At 33.5% G+C, this 25453-nt stretch overlaps 1 protein-coding gene and 1 pseudogene across 4 annotated transcripts; both read left to right on the plus strand.

The window, feature by feature from the left end:
* Nucleotides 1–14668: 14668 nt before the first annotated feature.
* Nucleotides 14669–16409, plus strand: LOC114757601 (uncharacterized). Of its 4 annotated transcripts, none has more exons than XM_028946677.1 (6): nucleotides 14669–14989; nucleotides 15096–15164; nucleotides 15287–15364; nucleotides 15669–15734; nucleotides 15842–15895; nucleotides 16067–16409. In XM_028946677.1, the coding sequence occupies exons 1-6, from the start codon at nucleotides 14933–14935 to the stop codon at nucleotides 16334–16336; spliced, it is 594 nt and encodes a 197-aa protein (XP_028802510.1). In that variant the 5' UTR covers nucleotides 14669–14932; the 3' UTR covers nucleotides 16337–16409. The 4 variants fall into 4 exon arrangements, with proteins under 4 accessions (XP_028802510.1, XP_028802511.1, XP_028802512.1 ...); XM_028946678.1 differs by having other exon boundaries at nucleotides 15848–15895; XM_028946680.1 differs by having other exon boundaries at nucleotides 14917–14989; nucleotides 15081–15164.
* Nucleotides 16337–17457, plus strand: LOC114757634 (UPF0481 protein At3g47200-like; annotated as a pseudogene).
* Nucleotides 17458–25453: the final 7996 nt, after the last annotated feature.

Here is a 25453-nt window from a genome sequence, read left to right on the forward strand (position 1 = left end):
TTTTATCAGCGTGAAAAACAAGCCCATAATTTTATAGAGACAAAAAGGTTCAGGGAAGAAAAACAGAAAGAAAAAAGGGAAAACGTTTCATAAGGATCAAATTTAGAAAATTTTTATTACTAAAGAGCACCTAATAATAAATAATAGCAATTTTGCGTGTAAATTTGTACATGTTGAATGATAAATAATAATGAAAAATATCATTTGACTTGTAAGTTTGTATTATTTTAATGATAAATATATGTATTGTAGTAAATAATAATAAATATTATCATTTGAGTATCATTGATACAACGGGTGACTATTGTCATCATCCCCAAATGCCTACTTTTAGCAGTGATTTAGTTTTCTCGTCTCCCATAGAATTAGCAATAGCGTTGAAAGTCTTTTTTTTTTTTATGGTAAACTTGAATAGGGTGTTTGAATTTTTTTTTTTAAAAAATTCATATGGTTTTGGCTCATAAGTAACTATAATTTGAATCCAAATTACTAGCCTTTCAATTTTAATTTTCAATTATGATCAAAATGAATATTGTTATATCAAAAAAGGAACATTCCCGTAGTTATTAATGATTTAATGTTTCCTATGCTGGAAATATTTGAGTGGATTAGAAGTAATCAAAAACATTAAATGGACAGGAATGCTTTGCACCCATATGCTCTTTCTACTCTTTTTTCGTCATCATGCATTATCTTCATCAAAGACTACGTAGAATTTGGAACTCATCTAGTTTTACTCATATTTTAAAAAATTTTTATTTATGAAAACTTATTTATTTAGTAATTTTTTATAAATTTAAACACATGAGTTGAGCAAAATAATATTTCAAAGAAATATGTGAAGAGAATTAATCAAATAGGACTTTATTATAGTGAAAGATAAATTAGTCATTATAATATATGCGTTTTTATTTTTCTATAAACTTTATAAACTTTAATACAGTATTTTTAAATTATTTATTTAAACAATACCATACTTAATTAGTCCAAGTTCTTCAAATTGGAGAGAGAGAAGGGGGGAACTTGAATGTCATCATGGTCCAAACAAACAAGCAATTTATCTCCATGTTTCTAAATTATATATGATATGATATATTGATTTATTTTAAATTTTAAATATTCACTATGTTTCTAAATTACTTCATTTGTTCTTTGTTATAAGAGACAATTACTCAGATTAGGCAAGTCAAAATACTAGTTAAAATTAGTCTAGAACAATAAATATGTAAAAAGTGTAATCTTTTTGCTAAAAATACCTTTATTTATATGAAAGAGAGAGAATGTGTGGGAATTAAATGTAATAATATGAGTAATTAAATTATGATCAAATGAAAAATCAATAAATAAAATTTGAGGCAACCTCTCAGAGGTCTCTTACAAAAACGAACATGACATAGGTCACAATTATTTCTTATAATAAGTAACAAGGAACGGCGATGGAATATCAGTTTCGTAAAGCACCTAGCTTGATTATTTAAATCTTACAAAAACATGAAAAATCGTGTAATGTTAGAGCTTAATGTAATTTATAAGGTTAATATTAAAACTTAATTAAATTTTTGTTGGAGTGTTAGGTTGATATTCTCCTATGAGACACGACACAGGTGATCCATGCGCGTCCAACAAGCGTAAGTTTAAAGACAAAAATGCTGATGCAAGAGGTGAGATGATATGATGACGTAAAACAATTATCCAATGAATTGATGGCACCTATTACCAGTATCTCTACTTATTTATATGTAAATGGATATTCCTTCAGCTCCAAAATATAAGCTAAACTTTTTTAAAGGGTTTTTTTTTTTTTTATAAGATAACATTTACTTTTGTCCAAACATTTATGAAGTTATTCCAATTTTACCCCCATATATTCTCTCTCATCTTTAATTCATTTATTATATATTTTACTTATTCTCTTCATTAAGAAAGATATATTAGGAAAACAAATATATGCCTTACCCATTTATTGTTTTAAATTGATTTTAATTAGTTTCTTGATAAACGTAATAGATAAAGTTTAGCTTATATTTTGAACAAGAGGAAGTACCTATTTAAATTGTGAAACAAGTATTGGGTCCATTTAGGTTATCAAATCAACGAATAAATATCACATAAAATTTATCAAAAGAGATGCTTCCTCCGGTTCTCATTATAAAGCATTTTTAACTAATTCTCACATATTAAAAACAACGGTTAAAGTATTAAATTTATCCTAAATTAATAATTTTTTTGCAAAATTATCCCTCGCTTAAATGATATGATGTAGATAAACATGTACAGAGTTTGATAAACTTTTTAATACTAGACCTTAATTATTAATAAGGGTAAAGTTAGCTAACCTAACAATTAATGAGTTAGTTGATTACTAATATTTAGAACTAAAAATTATTTTTAGATGATACTCTGATAAGAAACAGAGGGTGCACATTAGTATTCATAGTAATCAAGGAAACCAACCTATCTTCAAAGTTGTGAAATGGTTTGTCGAGGTAGCTAGCTCGGATTGACAAAGACTTTGATCCACATTGAACGGAATGCCATCAGTGAGGAGCGGATATGGATCTTCGTTCCCGGCATCGTTTCTCTCAATCATTTTCTTCTCCTCCTTTCATCCTTACTAGTTGATCAAAAAATGAATAGTTTGAGATTCAATATTTTATGGAATCATTATTTTTTCCTATTTTCTAGTAGTTTACAGTTGTGTAATGTCTAGAACAAACTTTAATATTTTACATTTATTCCTAATGATGTTAAAAATTAGATTAAAATGAATGTCATCGAAACAAATGGGAAGTCTATAATTTTAGTGCAAATCGTATATATGAAAGATTACTGCATTTTACTAAACATTCTTTTACTATGAAAGTATTTAATAATTTATAATTTTATGAGGAAAAACGTTTTTCAAATATTCTTAATACGTTTTATTTTATTTTTTTGAATCATTTTAGATATTAAAATTAATATAATTTTTCTCGTGAAAATAAATTTTAAATTATAGGACAATAAATATATTATATAGAGAATCACAATTTAATAAGATGCTGCAGTTGGGGGAGCAATCCTTGTAACAAGTCAAGGGTGAATTCCGCACATTGAAGCTCATGTTTTATTTAGAAGAATGTAAAAATAGATATGTGAAACATTTTTTATGGTCAATATATTTAATAATTTATAATTGTTATATTTAAAAGATAAAATAATTCATATAACATATAAAATTCACAAAATAAATTATACTATTCACATGAATTGTACAATTTTTAAATATATGAATATTACGAATATGCGTATTAATTTGGTCTAATGCTGAAAGGGCAAAAGAACAAAAAAAGTGTGGCGAAATATAACCAGAAGACTAGAGACAAAAATGCTGGCAGAAGAGATGTGGTCACAAAATAAGACATTATTATTAGCCAATGAAATAAAGACACCCTATCAGTGAGCACATTCCATCGTTATCAGAAAATAGTCACGGAATTCTACCAAAACAAAAAATAAAATAGTCACGGAATGCTCATCTTAATCTAAACCAACCACATTAATTTTCGATAGTCTAGAATTAATTTAAAATTTATATACTTTTGAATTATTTTTTAATAGATACAAAATTCAAAATAAAGATTATGTCAAAAATAAATTTATTATTCAAAAGAGTTTCAGATCATAAAAATTTTAAGTTCGAGCAAGTCATATCAGATTTTGAATTATCCAAATTGTATTATAGAGAAATGAGTACTGAATGAGAACGTGCATCTGTTCCCAGTCTCCCCATAGATTTACATGTAAATGGGTAGATGCCTTTCGATATCAACCCACTTAATTTGTGGATTAAATATTGGGTCCATTTAGCTTTTAAAATCAACCCATATACTTATATCACATAAAATTTATAATAAGATGACATTATAATTCATAGCAATTAGTGATACTAACCTAATCATGGCCCCTGCCTCTTGAAAATTGTGAAAATGACTTGTTTTGGATGCAGCTGGCTCAGATTGATGAGGACTTCCATCTACATTGAAAGGAATGACTACCAATGAGGAACGTATTATAATTAAGTGTCCCATTCTTTCACCAACTTTGAATTTTCATGAGCTGAGTAATGAATGTGCAGAAAATGACTTCTTTTCGCTAAGTGGGATTAAGTTTTGAATTGAAGGTGAGGAAAGCTTCACCAAAAGAAAAAAAAGATATTTTCTAGACTTGAAATTGCTGTTTTCAAAATGTTTTCGAGTAAAATATAAAATAAAAAATTAAACGTAAAATGTTTAAATATAAATTTAGTTTATTTAAATTTAACCCCCAAAAAAAAGAGGAAGAGGAATGGAAACTCTAACACCAAACTTTGAATATTCTGATAATACTCTCATTAGATATAACATAGATCGTCCGGGTTAAAGGGAAGAAATCTGTCTGAGAATATTCTAGGGGGAATAATATACTAATGAGGATTCAAGAATCTCTTTGTATGAGACTTTTGATTACCTGTTTAGAGAATTAACTCAGGTTGCTTTACATTAAAAGCTGCAGAAGCTCGTCAAGGAGCCTAAGATGAACATAAAATCCCATGACAAATCTTGAAAAAATTCATAATAAACTCTATGGTTTTCCCTTACTCGTCACATTCAGCTAATTAATTTTTCATCAGTATTACGTTGTTATAAATATTCTTCACATGAGTAATTTTCTGTCCTCATCCAAGTAGCATTGAACAAGATTTACAAATTGTATGATGCCATACTATAATTGTACACACACACTCGCACTGTAATGACCATGAAAAAAATATAATAAGAGATAGTTAATTAATATTTTTATTTATTTATGGTAAATTGATAACAAAAAAGACAGGGAAAATAAAAAAATAACTATTAAATTTCAAAATTTCAAATCAGAAATTACTACAAAAATGCCTCATTATTTGCTTTTTTAGTGTAGCTATTTTTTTACGAATATGGTGACTAATACTAATTGTGAAGTTCAACAATGATTTTTTTTTTTTTTGGATTTTCCCAAAAAGATAACACAGTGGATATGATAGTTTATTTCTAAATTCGAGAACTTGAATGTCATCCCAAAAAAAGGAGCAATTTCTCCTTGTTTCTAAATTATATAGGGATAATATGACTTTTGGTTTTGGACATTTAACTTCATTGTGGTTTTAGTTTCTTAAATTTCAAATTCATGATTTTAGTACTTAAAATTTAGTTCATTTTAAAATATCAATATATAGAGAGTAATAGTGTTAAAATCTAATGAAGTATCATAAAAAGCATTAGAGTGGTGATGTCGACCTATTTTTTAGAATGCAACAATATAGCACCTGGTTTTTCTCTTGCCCTTGATTGGAGAAGTTGTTAACTATGTTGCATTTTGAGGTCAAACTCATCTAGAAGGAAATTACAATCCATGGTATAAGTTTTCAGGATAATTAATGACATTTTTACACTTATTCCCCCTATTAATTACGAGAGAAAGTTTTAAATGCATGTGAAAGAGGAGAGAAAGATAAGAGATAATAAAAATGCATTGCAAAAATACTTTATTATGATTCAATAACACTCTTAAAGAGTAAAATTAAATAGGACAATTTTATTATTTTAGGATACATTTAATAATTTAACTATCATTCCTAAATTAATAAGAAAGCTTAATCAACTTCTTATCATCGAGGCAGAATGAATTAGTTAGAAGTTTTTAGATTTAGAGTAAAATACTTTAACACTCCTCTATTTTACCTAAATTATATAAACCTCCATTCTATTTTGAAAATGTATATAAACTTCGCTTGAAATTAAAATGCATGTTCCACAAACCTCTCTTGCATATTTGAGATTTTATTTCTATCCATCCAACCATTAGATAATCATTAAGTTTGACTTTTAAACTTCTATTTTAATCAAAATATCCCTCCTTGATATAAAAGTTATTTAAATATTTATATTTGTCAAAAAAAAATTTTGATACAAGAAAAAATAATTTTAATACATGCATTTTCAAAATTTTAATATGTAATAAAATTAATTAATTTTGGTTATCTTATAAAATTTTATAATTTTAATTTTTCACTGCATAATGAAATTTATTTATTTAGATTTCTTTTAAATGGCTAAAAATATATTAAATAAATATTTTTTCATCGTATAGTATAAATTTTTTAAATTTGAGAGACTATAAAAATTATTTAAATTTATAATTTAAAATTTTGAAATAAAAATTTGGTTAGAAACGTTTATAACGTCTTTAGTATATTATATATTTATTTAAAGAATTAATCAATTTTCATTCAAGGTTTTTATGTTTACATTAATAGATTAATTAATTTTCTGTCCCAATATGATAAAAACATAACTATTTGTAAAAATAAAAAATAAAATTAAGGAAAAAAATTTTAAATTCGTCAAAATTTAGGGATTTAGTATTATGAAGAGTAAATTAGTAAATAAAAAGCATCTTAATATGAATTTTAATTAAGTATGCATCTTTTTAGAATATTTTTAATGGAGTTAACAATTTAAAGTTAAATGTATGTTTTCAAAATAGAAGAGATATTTGTGTAATTAAAGTACTCATCTGATCCTATTTATAGGGTAGAAACAGAAAATATTTTTTAGTCCTATTTATAAGACACCGAGAGAAATTTTTTTATGTAGATGTGTAATTTTATCTTTCATTTATTATTGTATTGACTTTGTTTACATACAATATAATATATATTAAATAGGAATAAAATTAAAAAATTGTTGAATTTTAAATAAGAGTTAATCAAGTTTAAAATTCTTCTTAGTGTATATAAAATATGTTAGAAGTGACTTATAAATAGGAATAGAAGAGTAAAATGTGAAGAAGGTCAGCCTATTTTCCTTTTAAATTTAGTTGGCAAACAAATTTTACTTTTAAATTTAATATGAGTGCGGCCGGTGGAGCTGTTATGTATTCATGAAGTTGCGTGGCTGTTTGCACTGGTGGTTCTCGTGCATTCAATAAACGAAAAGGTTCGGGCCAAAAAAAACTAATAATAATAAGCGAAAAGGTTAAAGATAAAATAAAATTGCTGACTGAAGGGACGAGGTGATAAGATGACGTAAGAGAATTGAAGACACCTATCATTGGTCTCCCAGCTTACTTCAACCTACTTTCCTGTCATAAATACAAAAACTAATTAAAAATTTAATTTAATTTTAAATATAAGATTTTAATTTTAAAAAAAGATAATAAGATATCTTAGAAACTGTTAAACAACAAATCAGTATAGATGAATTTTAAAATCTCAATTCAGACCCCTTGTATCATTTTAAAAATTTTAAATCTTATAAAATTACACAAATGCCCTTTACTATTGTTTTTTTAAATATGGCCACCTCAGTACCCTTAGCCAGTTTCCGGTCGCCGGAGTTCCGACATCGGAGGCCCTGCTGGTGGCCAGCTGCTGTAGCTCTGGCGACTTGTCAGTGGAACTTCAGTAACTTGTTGCCGGAGCTCCATTGATTACTCTTTTTTATGTATTGATTACTCTGTTTTAGCTATTGATTACATTTGTTTTTAAAACTCTGATGACTACTCTTATTTAGGTACTGACTATTTTTATTTTAAAATGTTGGTGACTACTCTTATTTAGCTATTGACTACTTTAGTTTCACTATTGACTACTTTTATTTCAAAAATTCAAATAATGTATTAAGTGTTGTTGGAGATCTAGTGACTACTTTTTGTTTAGTTATTTACTACTCTTCTATAGTTAATGGCTATATAAAAATAATCATTGGAACCTTGAAAACAAAAATAATCAATAGTTAAATTAGAGTAGTCAATAACTATATGAAAGTAGTCACTGAGAATAAGAATAGTGTTGTCATTTCATAATATTTTAAAATTTTAAAATAGTACAAGAGGTCTAATTTGGGATTTTGAAATTCACCCATCTTAATTTGCATTTAGTATTTTTGAGGGTATTTTAGTGTCTTTTTTCCTTTATTTTATTTTATTTTATTTTCTTTTTTTAAAGTAGTCCTCATGATAATTACACACGTTAAAAAGTTTTTATTTTAATGTACATGATTAACAAAGGTATTTAAGAAAAGACAATACTCATTTGTTATACATAATGAATTTAACTAATTTTTTAATATTCACAAATTAGTAATTCAGTTCTTATATTAAGTGACGGAGGTAAGATTTAATTTGTAGATCAAACATTGGGTGCATTTAACTTTTCAAATCAACCTATGGATATATAACATAAAATTTGTAGTAATACGTTATTATTCATAATAATTACGGATACCAACATAATAATTATTCGGATAATCCGTTTGGATAATTGTTCTAAAAAAATTAAATTTGAGAATAAACATGTTGAGATCAGAGAGTGAAATTTCGATGAGAACTCAATTTCTTCAGTAGAGAAATAGGCATTGAGTAGAGAAGAATATGTAGAATTTGGAAATCATCTAGTTTTACTCATATCTTAAATATTTTAGTTATGAAAACTTATTTATTTAGTAATTTTTTTACAAATTTAAATACATGAGTTGAGTAAAATAATATTTCACATACATATGGGGAAAAAATTAATCAAATAGGACTTTATTATAGTGAAAGTGAAAAAATATACGTGCATGTTTATTTTTCTATAAACTTCATACATTTTAATACAATATTTTAAAGTTATTTATTTAAATAATACAATCCTTAATTAGTCCAAGTTCTTCAAATTGGAGAAGGGGGGAGGGAGAGTAGATAATTAGATTATAAAGATAAATTAATAATTTTAAAAATTTCAATTTAATGACAAATAAAGACGTTAGTTCAAGTTCTTCTATTGAAGATTTTGTTTTTTGCCCCCCTCTTTAATTGTATTCATCAGGAAGTGATGAGAAAATTTTCTTGGTTAGAAAATAATTATGAAGTTGACATTTAATAATAAAAAGAAGTAAATAATACAAGAGTTGTTTTTTCCCCCAAGAAATGGATTTAAATGATTTACTATGATATTCTGAGCAACATTTTGATAGGTAGTGTTTTGCATGTGTAGTGATAGAATTTGCTCTAAGAAAACTGATAAACACTGATTCATTCAGGTCTTCTTGTTGTTACACTGAACAAAAATTCTACCACTTTTAGACTGCGAAATTCACTTCATCCTCCTCTCTGGGGAAATCCTATTATTTCTTCTTTACAACAACGGTTTCTTCAATCAAGTTTAGCAAAAATTATAAATTACAGATCAGAACGGAGAGAATGATAATGGATTATAACCTAATGTATGGGTCTTATTCAATATTCCCAATGGTTTTACGTCAGAGGTATTGATCTTCAATCTCTTGCGAGTTACAATATTTTTAGCAATATCTTACCAAATGTTCATCAAGTCAAGCAATTTAATATGGACAACAGTTGGGCAACATTACTACAATTTGGAAATTACTTTCAGATACCCATCGTTCTTGAATAAAAACTTTCGGGACAAATTTCTACCTTAACTCCGAAAGGAAAATGACATTGATAACACATAGACCTACCAACTCAGCAAGTTTGGTCAACTAACGATCAAACTTAATCTAGATAATGGCCAAGGTGACATTGCTATGATTTGAAAACTTTTAGGATGATATTAAGCTAAAAAAATTCTAGATACCCAACACTCTTAAGTGAAAACTTTCAGGGCAAATTCGCATCTTAACTTATTTTTGTTGGGAAGTCATTTAAATGTTGTGAGAGCCACTTGCTAAGATACGCAGCGCCGCACCTCCCATCTATATATTTACTCTTAACACAGAGCACAGTAGATCTACTTTCATTCTCCTGTTGTTTCTTGACTAACAAAGTTTAGATGTCGGAAGTAACAGATACTGAAACAAAAGACTCGGATGTCTTGGGGATTCCTCCACAAACAGTATGCATCCTGTTCGATTTCCTTTTGCTTACCACTCCTTCAATCCTTAATATAAGACCCATTTAATTAATTTGATTAGATTAAGGAAGTTAGGTAAGTTAGTTAATTATAAGAAAAGTGACACATTTTTCCTAAAACATCATAATTATCTTTCTTAATACCCTATCTCCCTCTTCTACTTGATTGTGGCTGAGGGAGTATCTATAAAGATAATTTAGAGAAAATTAATAAATATGACAAATGAGTCTTATATTTAGGACCAAAACCAACTCAAGAATTGAGTCATATATTAAGGACCGAAGGAGTATTTTTTAGGTTGCTTCTAAAGAAGGTATAGAGTCCTAGCATAGCAGTGAGAATAGTCATAGCAAGAAAACAATAAAATATAGCATTCTGAATATTGTATTTCATTGATCTGATTGCTGTACAGTGCAGTGTATATATAGTCAAATGTGCGCAGGTGATACAGGTGAGAAAAAGAAAGGAGTTAGTGGACACGTAGCCCTAGAGAACTATCCAGGATATTATAATGGACCATATCATCTTTTATTAGTGATGGGCTTGGGCTAATAAAGTCTGTAACCAAATTAAATCACAGGTAGCAAGAGCAAGAGCCTTGTACTCTGCTTTGGTGGATGATCAGCAACAGTTGGTTGTTTTCTAGAGCTCCAAGAAATTAAATTTGGATCATAAAATACACAATATCCCCCTGTAGACCTTCTGTCATCTATATTGCCCCCCCCAATAAGCATCAGAATAAGCAAGCAGATTCTCAGGGGATTCAATTTCAGTAAATGCAACAAGAGATGAAGGAGAGCATTTATGAATAACAAGAGCATGATCAATAGTATTAGATAGATACCAAAGAATCCGCTTAACTGCCTTCCAGTGAGTATCACGAGGCTGATGAAGAAATTGGCACACCTTGTTTACTACATATGAAATGTCTGGTCTGGTAAAGGATAGGTATTGTAAACTACCAACCACACTCCTATAAAATTCCCCATTCTCAACAACAGATCCTTCAAAAGCAGATAATTTTGACTTAGTGGACATAGGTGTTTCCTCATGATTACAGCGATGCATACCAGTCTTGGTTAAAAGATCATAAATATATTTACGCTAAGACAAATACAACCCAGATGAGGAGAAGTGACATTCAATCCCAAGAAAGTAGCTAAGTTGACCAAGGTCTTTGACAGGAAAGTAAGAGTTTAAAGTAGCAATTAAATCGTGAATAGCAGCAGAATCAGAACCAATCACCAAGATATCATCCACATAAATCAAAATATAAAGGACAGAGAAGGAATCTCGCTTGGTAAAAAGGGATGTATCAGCCTTTGAAGAGACAAAACCCAACCGAGTAAGACAATGACTTAATTTAGAAAACCAAGCATGAGGTGCCTGCTTAAGACCGTAAATGGAACGTTGCAATTTACACACATAATCAGGAAACTTAGCATTTAGAAACCCAGGAGGCTGAGTCATGTACACATCTTCATCTATATCACCATGTAAGAAGGCATTTTGTATATCAATTTGACGAAATAGACCACCCAAAGGATACAGCCAGAGAGAGAAGTAATCGAATGGTTGCAGGTTTAAGCACAGGAGAAAAAGTTTCGTGATAATCAATACCTGAAGCTTGATGAAAACCTTTGGCAACCAAACGAGCTTTTTACTTGTCCAAACTACCATCAGCTTTAAACTTTTTTGGAGAACCCATTTACAACCGACAACATTTTGAGAAGGAGAGGGAGGGACCAACCGCCATGTTTTGTTGGAGAGTAAGGCTTGTAGCTCGGCTTCCATTGCAGTACGCCACCCGGGGTATTTTAGAGCCTCAGTAACAGAGGTGGGTGCATCGGGAGGCGTGACTACTGACGATACCAGTGCATGTGGAGGCCAGTGGATGGTTCCATCCGTAAACTGTTTTGGTTTAAGGGAGTGAGTCTAAGCACGAGTGACCATACGGTAAGGCTGAGTAGAGGGCAAAGAAGTAGAAGACGGCGAAGGATCAGGGGAGTCAGGAGAGTTCGCCATTGGAGAAGAAAGGACATCATGATTCTGATCTGAAGAGGAAGGGGAATATGGGATATCGGGTTGGGCAGTAGAGTGGGGGTTAGGTGGGATAATAGAAGTGGGTCGTGATAGTGGACCTGAACTTGGAGTAGTGACAATAGGCAAAAGAGCATGTGGAGACAAAATGTTGGGTTGAGAAGTGGGCTGAGGAAAGAAGATATGGGCTGGAAATTCCTGTTCAATAAATTTAACATTACGAGAAACAAAAATTTTATCAGTTTTGGGCTCAAAACATAAGTAACCAAGATGATCAGTAGCACACCCAATGAAAATACAATGAGTAGACCTGGGTTCCAGCTTATTATGAGTGTAAGGACGTAGGTGAGGCCAACAAGAGCAACCAAAAACTTTTAAAAAGGAATAATCAGGAGGATGATGAAATAACAACTCATAAGGTGATTTGTTATTAAGAGTGGCAGATGGCAACCGATTAATTAAATAAACTGCTGAGGAAAAGGCATGAGCCCAAAATTGATATGGTAAAGACGCGTGGTGAAGAAGTACAAGTCTAGATTCAATGATGTGCCTATGTTTATGCTCAACAGAACCATTTTGAGGATGTGAATATGGGCAGGTGATTCGATGAATTATACCAAAATTTTGTAAATTTTATGAAGAGCTTGAAACTCTCCACCACCGTCAGTTTGAAGAAATTTAATTTTAGTATTAAAAAGATTTTCTACTTGTTTCTAGAACAAAAGAAAAACATGAGATACATCAGACTTAGCTTTAAGAGGAAAGAACCAGGTGAACCTTGTAAAATCATCAACAAACGATACATAGTAACAAAATCTAGATAAGGACATCACAGGAGTAGGGCCCCAAACATCACTAAAAACAAGAAAAAGCGGATAGGGGAATGATGAGGAGAAGAGGGGTGGGGAAGAACATGACTCTTTGATTTATTACACGCTGGACATGATATAGACTGAGATGGATAACTTGGAAGTGAATATTGAGAAAGCACTCAACCCACAATCCTAGAAGCTAGGTGTCCAAGCCTGGCGTGCCATTGATCGACTGATGTTTTGACTCCAAAACTGGCTTGAGGAGATTGAACAAGTGAGGGATAAAGAAAATTCTTAGTGGGTCCTTGAAGAAGAAGACACTTTGTGTGAAGATCCTTTATAAGAAAATGAGAGGAGTAAAATTTAAAATAGACAGAATTGTCTTGACAGAAACGTGCAACAGAAAATAAGTTCTTGGAAATAGAGGGAATATGAAGAAGGTTAGAAAGAAAATAGTTACGGGAAGAGATAGAATATTGACATGAACCTTGGTTGGCTATGGACATGGCGGAACCATCACTGTTGTGCATCGATGCGTTTCCTCTATATGGCTCAGAATGAAGATTGAGATTGGACATATCAGAGGTCATGTGATTTGTAGCACTAGTGTCAAAATACCACGCACTATCAGGGACCGAGGAATAAGTGGAATAGTTTGCTTGAGCAAATGAAGCAAGTGGAGGAGCTGGCTTGTAGTAGCACATTTGAGCCGTGTGACCATATCTATCGCAATAATGACAATATCTCTCATCCTCATGATAGCTGCATCCGCCACCTCGTCCTCTATAGGACCGACCTCTGTAACCTCTGTAGCCTCCAGATCTACCAGTACGTCCTCTTCCCCTGTAAGAACTTCTAAAATTTTGTTGATATTGATCATGAGTAGTAATTCTAGCATTCAAGTTAGCAGTAATTTCAGACAAAGTATGTAGAGATGGAATTATGGCTTCATGAATCAATAAATAACTCAAAACTTCTTCAGGAGACAGAGTTCCAGTTCGTGTAGTAAGAGAGGCAACAATTGCTTCAAAATTAGAACCAAGTCCATTAAGAACACAATTAATGAAATCAATGTCATCCACAGGTTTGCCAGCAGTACTCAAAGATTCAGCAATCATAACAGCCTTCTTATAGTATTCAGATATAGATTCCGTCCCTTTCTTAAGATTATTGAGTTGATTGTGCAGATGTAAAAGCCTTGCATGAGATTTATCAGCAAATAATCGTTCAAGAGCTAACCACATGGATCTGGCAATCTTGTTTTTAATAACTTGCCCAATAAGAGGCTCTGAGAGGGAAGAAATTAAGACTGAAAGCACAAATTGATCTTGTTGGAACCACTTCATGTAAGCAGGATTGACAGAATCATCAGATAAAAATTTAACTGGTGCTACAGAAGAGCCATCAAGCAAAGAAAATAGTTGTTGCCCATGTAAATACGGAATAATCTAAGCTTTCCAGATTTCATAATTATCATTGGTCAACTTAATGTAAAGAAAATGAGACGGAGAGCAGGTAGAAGATAAAGTGGGAAAAGAATTTAAAGTTGCATTTGTTGAAGAGCTCTCAAGAGAGCTCCCTGTGGACGCGCTTTCCAACATGATGTAGAGGCTATGGCTCTGATACCATAAAGAAGGTATAGAGTCCTAGCATAGCAGTGAGAATAGTCATAGCAAGAAAACAATAAAATATAGCATTCTAAATATTGTATTCCATTGATCTGATTGCTATACAGTGCAGTGTATATATAGTCAAATGTGCGTAGGTGATACAAGTGAGAAAAAGAAAGGAGCTAGTGGACATGTAGCCCTAGAGAACTATCCAGAATATTATAATGGACCATATCATCTTTTATCAGTGATGGGCTTGGGCTCTTGTATTGTTACTCTAATAGCTTCGATCTGTCTCATTCCTCAATTATTACACTTTTTTAGCTTTTATTTTGTTTAGATAAGCACTTGTTCTCAAGATACGATTGCTCCAGAAATCGAGGAGCAAGCCTTCCAAATATGCATCCTTTACTACTGCTTGTTCAATTTCGAAGGCTTTTCTTATTTTCTCTTCTTCCTTTTTGCTTGCTATTTTTAATGTTGCTTCGATCTGTTTCATTCCTCAATTATTACAAATTTTTTGGCCTCATTTTGTTTAGATTGATCCATATATCATGGAGATAGGGACATCGTCGACTGCTGCACCACTAACGAGTAGTCCTTCACAAGTGGTATATGCATCTTTTACCTCTGTTCAATTCTTTTTGCTTACTATTTTTAACGTTGCTTCTATTTCATTCCTCAATTATTACACTCTTTTAGGCTTATTTTGTTTAGATTGACACTTGTGCTCCACAAATGACTGATCAATATTCTGTCGACATTCACCCGGCGATGAATATTCCTGTGAGTGCTCAACAAACCGTATGCTTCCTTTACCACTTCAATTTTCTTTTTACTTACTATTTTCAAGGTTGCTTTGGTTTCATTCCTCAGTTTCTACACTCTTTTTGCCTTATTTTGTTTAGAATCAAACTTGTGCTGCTCAATATTCTGACGACATGAGTATTGAAGACTTTATGGTTTCTGAGAGTGCTCAACAAACCGTACGCTTCCTTTACCACTCTTTAGTTTCTTTTTCCTTACTTTTAAGGTTGCTTCTTTTTCATTCCTCAATTACCACACTCTTTCAGCCTTATTTTGTTTAGATTAGCACTTGTTCTCATAAAGACACGATTGCTCCAGAAATCAATGAGCAGAGCCTCCAACTATGCATCCTATGCTATTATGCATCCGATTTTGAAAGCATTTCTTACTTTCTTTACTTCCTTTTTGCTTGCTATTTTTAAGGTTGCTTCGATCTGTTTCATTCCTCAATTATTACAGTATTTTTAGCCTTATTTTGTTTAGATTGAGCCACATCTCATGGAGGACTTGTCGACTGCTGCACCACTAATGAGTAGTGCTCCACAAACGGTATATGCATCCTTTACCTCTGTTCAATTTCTTCTTGCTTACTATTTTTAAGATTGCTTTTGTTTCATTCCTCAATTAATACACTCTTTTAGCCCTGTTTTGTTTAGATTCAGGGTTGTGCTCCACAAATGATTGCTCAAGATTCTGACATTCACCCGCCGGTTTCTTCTGTGAGCGCTCAACAAACCGTGTGCTTCCTTTACCACTCTTCTGTTTCTTTTTCCTTACTTTTAAGGTTGCTTCTTTTTCATTCCTCAATTATTACACTCTTTTTGCCTTATTTTGTTTAGATTGGCACTAGTACTCCCCAAATGAGTGCTTCACGACTGGAGGTAACTAAAGACATAGAAGAACTTATTCAAGATTGCGGAGATGGTCGTTTGTCACAGCATCGTTGTATCTACAGGGTGCCCAGTAAGCTCCGTGATCTTAAACAAAATGCTTACACTCCAAAAGTTGTTTCCTTTGGCCCCTTTCATTGTCGCAATGAGGGGCTGCAGGACATGCAAAGGCATAAACATATATTGTTGAAAAGATTTATGCAAAGAACCAAGTCAAGTTGTTGCAAATTGGTTGAATTTGTACAAAAGTTAGAGCCATGAGTCCGTGCTTCTTATTCAGAGACCTTAAACCTTACTGAAAAAGAACTTGTGAAACTGACATTAATGGATGCCGTCTTCATCATTGAACTCTTCAGCATGTCGATTGATGAGTTACGCAATGATGCTAAATTGTCACAGCCATGGTTAGCGGATTCTATACTTCTGGATCTACTTTTACTGGAGAATCAACTTCCATTCTTTGTTATTGAAGAGCTGTTCAATGAAGCTTTGTCCCATGACCGTCGCGGTATTCTTGAGCTCACTCATGCGTATTTTAGGTCTCACAACAGACGACAATTAGATCCTCATTCTATTGCTGGGATAAATCATTTTACAGATCTCCTTAGATTGTTTTACTGGGAAAAAAAAACATCTGAAAGGAAGCCAAATCCAAAGCATTTTTCTGATCTTCTTAGATGGTTTGCTTGAAAAGAAAAACGTCTGAAAGGAAGCCAAACCCAGAGGTTGAGTGGAAGCAAGTCCCAGAGGATGGAAGTCATATTCTTTTATACAATGCGAATGCATTGGAAGAAGCAGGCGTAACGTTGAAGGATTGTGAGAAAAAATGCTTATTGGACGTGAAATATCTTCTTAGATGGTTTTGCTTGAAAAGAAAAACGTCTGAAAGGAAGCCAAACCCAGAGGTTGAGGATGAGTGGAAGCAAGTCCCAGAGGATGGAAGTCCTATTCTTTCATACAATGCGAATGCATTGGAAGAAGAAGACGTAACGTTGAAGGATTGTGAGAGCAAATGCTTATTGGACGTGAAATTTTCAGGACATATTCTTGAAATTCCACTTATTGTGGTGGATGATAACACTGAACTTTTGTTTCGTAACATGATAGCATTAGAACCATGTCATTATCCTAAAAATGCTTACATTACTAATTATGCTATTTTGTTGGATTGGCTAATAGACATAGAAAAGGATGTGGATCTCCTCGTTCGCTGGAAAATAGTTAGGAACTATTTAGGTGATACGAAAAACGTTGCCACATTATTTAATGGTCTTTCAGACAATGTCGTTTATTCGCCCTTCAGCACTCACTATATCAAGACTTGCAAAGATTTGAATAGGTATTGTATAAGTCGTTGGCACCAGTGGAAGGCAAACCTATGACATGATTATTGTAATACACCTTGGCAATTTGCTGCTTCTGTTGCTGCATGTTTACTCCTCGTTCTCACATTTCTTCAAACCATATTTTCTATCGTCAAGTAGTCATGTAAACTTACAGCTTCGTGTAATACCGGGTTTTGATTGTTGTGTCCTGTACCTTTGTTATGAGTTTTGTTATGACTGGGCATTGCACTCGTAATTAGTGAAGCATTTTCTTGGACCAGGCTTCGAATAATAGAAATTGCACCTTGTAGCCGTGGAAATGTGGTTCTATGCCTTATTTCATGTTTTGTTTAAATATTGTGCACTAAAGTTTATAAAAAATTATTACATACATGCATACATCCTCTTCTATATTCTTTCAGTTCTCGTGGCCATCAATTTTTTTTTTTTTTTATAATAGAGGGCTTAGCCCGTAAACTCAAAAATTACAAGGTGGGGATGGAAATCCCAAACTATCTTCATGAACAAGGATCCGCAGTGAATCTGGGACCGTGTCTAAAAAAAGGAAGCCGTCCATGTTATTGAGGCCTCTCTTTGCAAGTCTATGGGCAACTCTGTTTGCCTCTCTGGGTATATAATGGGCCTGTAGATTCCAATTCTTGCTTCTCACATCGCTTATCAATTTCCAAACTGAAGATACACATGTCAGATCTGGATGAGGATGGTTAAATCTATCAATCAACTCCTTTGAATCAGACTCTATAATAATGTTGCGGAAGCCGAGGTCCCAAGCTGTCCTCATTTCCATCAAAATCGCCCATTCCTCAGCTTCTATAGCAGTACATATTGCCAAAAATTTTGAGAAGCCCGCAGTCCATTGGCCATTGCTATTTCTCATGACCCCTCTGCAAGCAGCTTTATTGGAGGACAAATGAACAGCTCCATCAGCATTGAAAAATGTAATTAACGGTTAGCCCATCACGCAACTGCCAGCAGGTGCCTTTTTCAAGAGTTTCATGCGGTTGACAAATAAAATGCTATAGTGTTGAATCTCCAGCTCTGGATGCCCATTTTCCATCCTTTCTAGGCTGAACATACTTCTGCTTGAGAACATCCACCCAGAGCTTGTTGCTTTCGTTCTTCAATTGCCAAGCTAGTTTGATCGGTGATCAATATGGGTGTGCAGTGGCAGATGGCCGCCGACAAATTATTGGACCCAATCTTCAGATGTAGCCCAAGTAGTCTCATAATTCATATGGATTATTGGGTCTCTGAAGTCTCAAGCATGGATATCAAGAAAGTGAATCCAGTACAAGTGAGGCGTGGTGAGTGAATCAGCAAAAGTCTTTTTACACTTTTATCTTGTATAGCATAAAGAGTGGGGTAAAAAAGCATCTTGTTTACAAAGAAAGAGAGCATTTTGACTAAATTGAATTTATGATACTCAATTGTATGAAACAAATTAGAGAGAGAAACAAAAAACATTTCAGTTCTTCTTTCTCATCTTTTTCCTCTCCAAAAGGGTATTTTGGGCATCGAAAATTGCTGTCCTCGGCTCAGCCAATCAGACGGATTCAACGGAGGAAACAGTCTTTTTTCCGCTCTTTCGCAGGCTAAGCATCAGCGAAACCAAACGAAGCCTTGAGATAATTTAGTGCATTATTGAGTGCTCTCAGTATTTGAAAATTCTAAATAGATAATCCTTCACTTTTTTTTATTAAAAAATACCGTTAAAGTTAATTGGATCAATAAATATGTTAAAAATAAAATAGGGAAAATGACAATAAAATACTACTTGAATTCCAAAAAAGACAAATAAGGCACCTGAATAAGCAAAATGACAAATAGGACACTGGGTACCAATCTGGAATTCATATTTTCGGCCAAAAGACCAAAATGCCCTGATGAAATGCTGGAAGACCGACGCTGAAAGTGAGAGGAAGACCGACACGGTGAGAGAAAGGAGAGAGGAAGACCGACGCTGATGAAATACGGGAAGAAGGAAAGAATAATGTTGAAAATGCTATTATCTTGCTCCTTCGCATCACCATTCTGTAGAGATTGTTGATTTGGTGGGTTTTGGTTGTAGGAAAGAGGATTTGTAGTGAGAGAGGGAGTGAACCGAAGCGGAAATCAGAAAACAATGGCAAGCAATTACGTAACGTAACTGCTGTCATATGTCTGCTGGTTTTTGGTAAATTCCATTACGTGAATGGTAAATTTCACTATACATGTAGTTAATTATGAATTTTACAAAATACATATTGTGATTTACAACTTTTGTAGTGAAAGTGACTACTTTGTTAATGGGTTTTGCAACCTGTTTTCAGGAGATAAACAACTTGTTTGTAAAAACTAATAAAAGTGACAACTTTTGTAGTCACGTTGAATTAACTGGTTGCAAAAGCCATTTAAGAAGTGGTCATTTTCACTATAAAAGTTGTAAATATCACTGTGTGTTTTATATAATTCAGCGTCAAATTTTGTTGATTTTTAGAAACAAGTTGCTCATCCCCTGAAAAGAGATTGCAAAACTCATTTAAGAAGTGGTAATTTTCACTACAAAAGTTGTAAATATCACTCTATGTTTTGTAAAATTCAGCATGGAATTTTATTGGTCTTTAGAAACAAGTTGCCAATCCCTTGAAAAGAAGTTGCAAAACTCATTTAAGAAGTGGTAATTTTCACTATAAAAGTTGTAAATATCACTCTATGTTTTGTAAAATTCAGCATGAAATTTTATTAGTTTTTAGAAACAAATTGCCAATCCCTTGAAAAGAGGTTGCAAAACTCATTTAAGAAGTGGTAATTTTCACTATAAAAGTTGTAAATATCATTCTATGTTTTGTAAAATTCAGCATGAAATTTTATTAGTTTTTAGAAACAAGTTGCCAATCCCTTGAAAACATGTTACAAAACCCATTGAAGAAGTGATCATTTTCACTACGAAAGTTGTAAATCTCACTATGTATTTTGTCAAATTTAGCAAGAAATTTTATTAGTTTTTAGAAATACTGCCCATCCCTTGAAAACAAGTTACAAAACCCATTCAATAAGTGGTCATTTTTACTACGGAAGTTGTAAATCCCACTATACGTTTTGTCAAATTTAATGTGAAATTTTATTAGTTTTTACAAACAAGTTGTTTATCTCCTGAAAACAGGTTGCAAAACCCATTAACAAAGTAGTCACTTTCACTACAAAAGTTGTAAATCACAATATGTATTTTGTAAAATTCATAATTAACTACATGTATAGTGAAATTTACCATTCACGTAATAGGATTTACCAAAAACCAGCAAGCATATGACAATAGTTACGTTACGTAATTGCTTGCCATTGTTTTCTGATTTCCACTTCAGTTCACTCCCTCTCTCACTACAAATCCTCTTTCCCAAAACCAAAACCCACCAAATCAATAATCTCTACAGAATGGTGATGCGAAGGATTTAGTTTCGTCAACCGGAGGGGGTTCGGTTTCGTGGAGTGGAGGGATTGGTTTCATCGAGTAGAGGGATTCGGTTTCACTGAGGGGAGGGATTAGTTTCACCGAGTAGATGGATTGGTTTCACCAAGTGGGGGCAGTTTCTCTTTTGCCGAGTGGGGGGAATTGCTTTCGCTGGGAGGAGGCGATTTCTACTTTTCTCTATCTCCTCAGTTTTCAAACACAATAAAGGCAATTCAGTCTTTAGGCTAAAAATCAAAATTCCAGATTGGTACCTGATGCCTTCTTTGTCATTTTGCTTATTCAGGTGCCTTATTTGTCTTTTTGGAATTCAAGTGGTATTTTAGTGTCATTTTCCCAATAAAATAATCTTCAACAAATACTCTAATTCAATGATTAGTTGCTTGCTTTTAATAATTGATCTCAGATTTTACTTTAGTTTTTAATATAAAAGCTAGATAACTAAATTATAGATATTAAAAAAATTAGTTAAATTAATTATTGTAAGAAATTAGTTAATTTTTCTGCTATGTGTAATTAATAGAAATATTTGGAAAACCTTATATATTTTGAAGATAAATATGATTGCGATAGTATATTTACGATTAAAATAATCCATTTCCAGCTCCTATGTTTAAGGGGAAGTAGGTTTTTTAATGCCCCAAATAAAAAATCATTATTTTTCATAAAAAACCGGGAAGAAATATAACAACAACAATTAAAATATATAAATATAATTCGGAGAGGCCCAAACAATAATTGGGAAAATGGTATCTCCACTTCCTGTCTTCTTATTTCTATTCACTTCTCATATTCACTGTTAATATTACAATTTGAATTTAACATTTTATTCATAATTTTATAAAATATCAAACATGAACCATTTAAAATACAATTTAATGATTGAGATGGAAAGTGAAAGAAAATAGAAAGGAACCAAAATGAAACATTTTATTCATAATTTTATAAAATATCAAACATGAACCATTTAAAATACAATTTAATGATTGAGATGGAAAGTGAAAGAAAATAGAAAGGAACCAAAATGAAGATAACCTTCTTCCACAATAATTACGGTTTGAAAGAAAATCTTATAAACTGACTTAGAATCCAAATCCAAAGCTGCGTCAAATGTCCTAACAAACATGATTACTTTCTCTGAGACAAAAACGGAATCATAGTTTGGGGAAAAAAAAGCAATGCTAGAGAAAAAAAAAACCTAAAGGTACAAAATGGACAAGAAGACCCAGAACCAGAAGCATGAGATGGCAACCGGCCGCGAGCTGGGTTGCGCCGGACACAATTACTGGAAGGGAGTGTCCGAGTCTGATATCATCTTTCTCATCTTTCAAGCCGGCATCATTGACGGCGACGTTAGCCGCTCCCCATAATTTGTGTCGTGCTGTGTAAAACAACATTATCTTGTACTTCACTGACGTCGTAAAATTCAGCCGGAAGTATGCTTTCCTGTCCATTTTCGCCGTCCGGTTAAGTGCTCCGTCGTGTGTTTCAACAGAGCTCCACTTCTTCGCATTCTTCTTGCGCCCCTGATAGAACCCGGCAATGGTGGAGCAACCAATCGGATTGGTGCTACTCCGATCGAGAAAAACACCGGCAGTGAAGTTGACGTTGGCGTATCGAATCCCAGATTCCTTGTTTCCCTTATCAAAGTCGACCGTGAAGATTATGGCAGAGTTGGTAGTTGCATTTGAGGTTTTGTTCAGTTCAGGAACAATGAAGGCTGCGACGGAGCATTTGGGTTCGTTGGGTCGCAGGCTTAACCAAAGGCACAATGCAGTTAAACCTAAAATGAGTAACAAGCCGAAACCACATGCACACAGATCTCCTCCGCCAGATCGTGGTGAGCCGCCGCCTCTCGTCATTGCCATTTTCCAGCCTGCAACCTGAAGCGTGAAGCAAGCAGCTAATTAAGGGAGTGAGTGGCAAAGAATGTAAAGGAAAGTGAATGATCAGTATTTTGACGAGGGAATGGAAAATGCGATTAACTTATTAGATTCTATATACATTATTAATTGCTTTCTACAGCTGAATGGTTTGGTTAGGCTACTTGGTTGTGATTCAAATTTGATAGAAGCATATTGATTAAAATTACGGAGATACTCAGACCACCATTACTTTTTATTTTCTTGAAAGATAGGTTTTTAATATGAAAGTGAAGAAACTGTGATGCATGGTCATGGTCAATGTTGATGGCTATGTTCAGAAAATTGGGATTGAAGAAGTTTCTTTGAAAATGCATCTTCAAATGCTGATAAACTAGAGATTCGTGATAATGGACCGTTTATTTTGTTTTGCCCATGTTTGCTTTGTTGTTTCTTTCATTTTGTCTGCTTTTTACCTCGATTTTCGTTTTGCACTGTAAACCTTTTAATGGGATCTCCTTCTCGTTGGCAACAATGGAATCTCTTTCTATTGCAGACACACACGCACCCATATTCAATTATGTGTAAATGGTCAGGAAAAACTTGATCACATGTTATCTCCATTTCTCTATCACTCAGCATTTTGTCTCTAGCCTAAATTCATGTCGTTATATGAACCTCAAATTGGAATCATATCTGACTTTTATTCAAACAAATTAATGTGAGTATAAGTGGAGACCTTTAGCACAGTGCAAGTATTAACACGTGATTGAAAATGAATATGAAAATGAAGAGTAAGTGGGGAAATGAAATTTGAAGAAAATAGGAAGGCATATTACATGATATATATATATAGAAACTAAAGAATCAAGCATAAGACTAAAAATACATCAAGTCTTTTATATCTGTTATATTAAGTTTTCAGTCACACGTGATTATGTGTCCCATTTTTTAATACAAGTTTATAGTTTAATGATAACATTTAAAAATAGAACATATGGATATATGTATTGGAAAATTTGACTTAAGTATTGTTCGAGATAATGCATGAGGGGAAATAGAAACTATATGCTAAGGAGTTAAATGAAAAATGGTGCGGAGAGCTCTATATCAAACATGGATTTTATTGGCTGCGCGGATTAAACATGAATAGTTTGTTGATTGGCTGTGAACAGTAATACTAGTGAGTTGTGAGAAGAATGGTACTTGTGATTAGGTATCTTATGGCTGTAAATACCTTGGCAATTTTTTTTTTCGTACTATTGTGTGTGAGAATTACAGATTGTATTGTCAGGACTAAGGAGCTTATATCCTCCTACTTTTATAGGGATAATGACATTGCTCCAGAGAGCTATCATATTGAGAAATAATTTATGTTGGATCTTCCACCAAACTCTTTTTTTGATGGGAAAAACTTACTACAAGACAAAGCTATATCAATCGCGAAGCATCCTTCCTAATAGTGTCGAGTACACAAGCAGGAGGATTAGAAAAGTACGTAAATCCACGCATCTGCTTCAACGCCTCCTTTGCTAGCACGGCTGCAACGATATTACCCTCTCTGCAACACCATGTAAGGCTGATATGCCAATCCCAATTCATCATGCGCACTATTTCCTCTAAGATCTCATCATCCTCACTAGCAGCCAAGCCACTAGCATGAACCATTTCAACTAACTCCAAGCAATCCGTCTCGACTACGATATCCCTGTAGCCCTTATCCCATGCTAGTTTCATCCCGCATAGAACGCCCCAAGCTTCTGCCTGGAAGCTACTTCCGCCTCCAATGTTAAACAAGAAGCCACCAAGGACTTGGCCACCGTGATCTCACACTACACCGCCACAAGCTGAACCCATACCCCCTTGCACAGACGTGCCATCAACGTTGATCTTAACAATGCCGACCGAGGGAGGAACCCAACAATCACGAGGACCCAAGCTGGTCCTAGTGCTCTGAATCTGGTTGCAACCCCACTGTGCACAGGCTCGTACTTTGGCAATAAGAATCTCAGGTTCTTCCACAATATTCTCGAAGTTCCGTAAATTCCTAGCAAGCCAGATCTGACGACACATAAGTCCAAAAACCACACTCCAGCGCATCCCAAGAACTTCAAAGTATTGACAAACATTCCATGACACCCACTCCTGAGTGGTTGGAACCACTCTTGACCAGACATTCAAGGCTACGGAACAGTCTCTCAAAGCATGAAGTGTAGTTTCATCAACTTGGGTGCAGTTCGCGCAAGAAGGCGATAGACGCATGTTCCTACGATAACGGATCGCGTTCGTCAAAATGCGGTCCTGAGAGCATAGCCATAGAAAGGATCTACATCGCTGGGGAATCCGAAGTCTCCAAACATTCTTCCATAGCCATTGTAAGTTGCGATCCCCATGCAGACGAATACTGTCATAAGCCGATCTTGTCATAAAATCCCCAGAAGAAGACCACCTCCACGTTGGTTTGTCTTTAGCCGAGATGTCCACAAGGACTCTAGATATAGTAAGCACTACATGACTCGGCAGATGAGCGGAAAGAAAATCTTGCTTCCAATCCCCATTATCGTCTAAAAACTCAGAGACCGTCCATTCTTGTTGATAATCTGGTATTTCTTGTAAGACAACGTCAAAGAGGTTTTCAATATTAGGGCACCAATTATCCTTCCAAAACTTAATAGAACGTCCATCCCCTACAAACCATCTCAAACCGGAGACAACTGAACCCCAA

This window comes from Neltuma alba, unplaced genomic scaffold (genome assembly GCF_004799145.2).
Source record: "Neltuma alba isolate B1F8T4 unplaced genomic scaffold, ASM479914v2 tig00010614_pilon, whole genome shotgun sequence".
NCBI lineage: Eukaryota > Viridiplantae > Streptophyta > Magnoliopsida > Fabales > Fabaceae > Neltuma > Neltuma alba.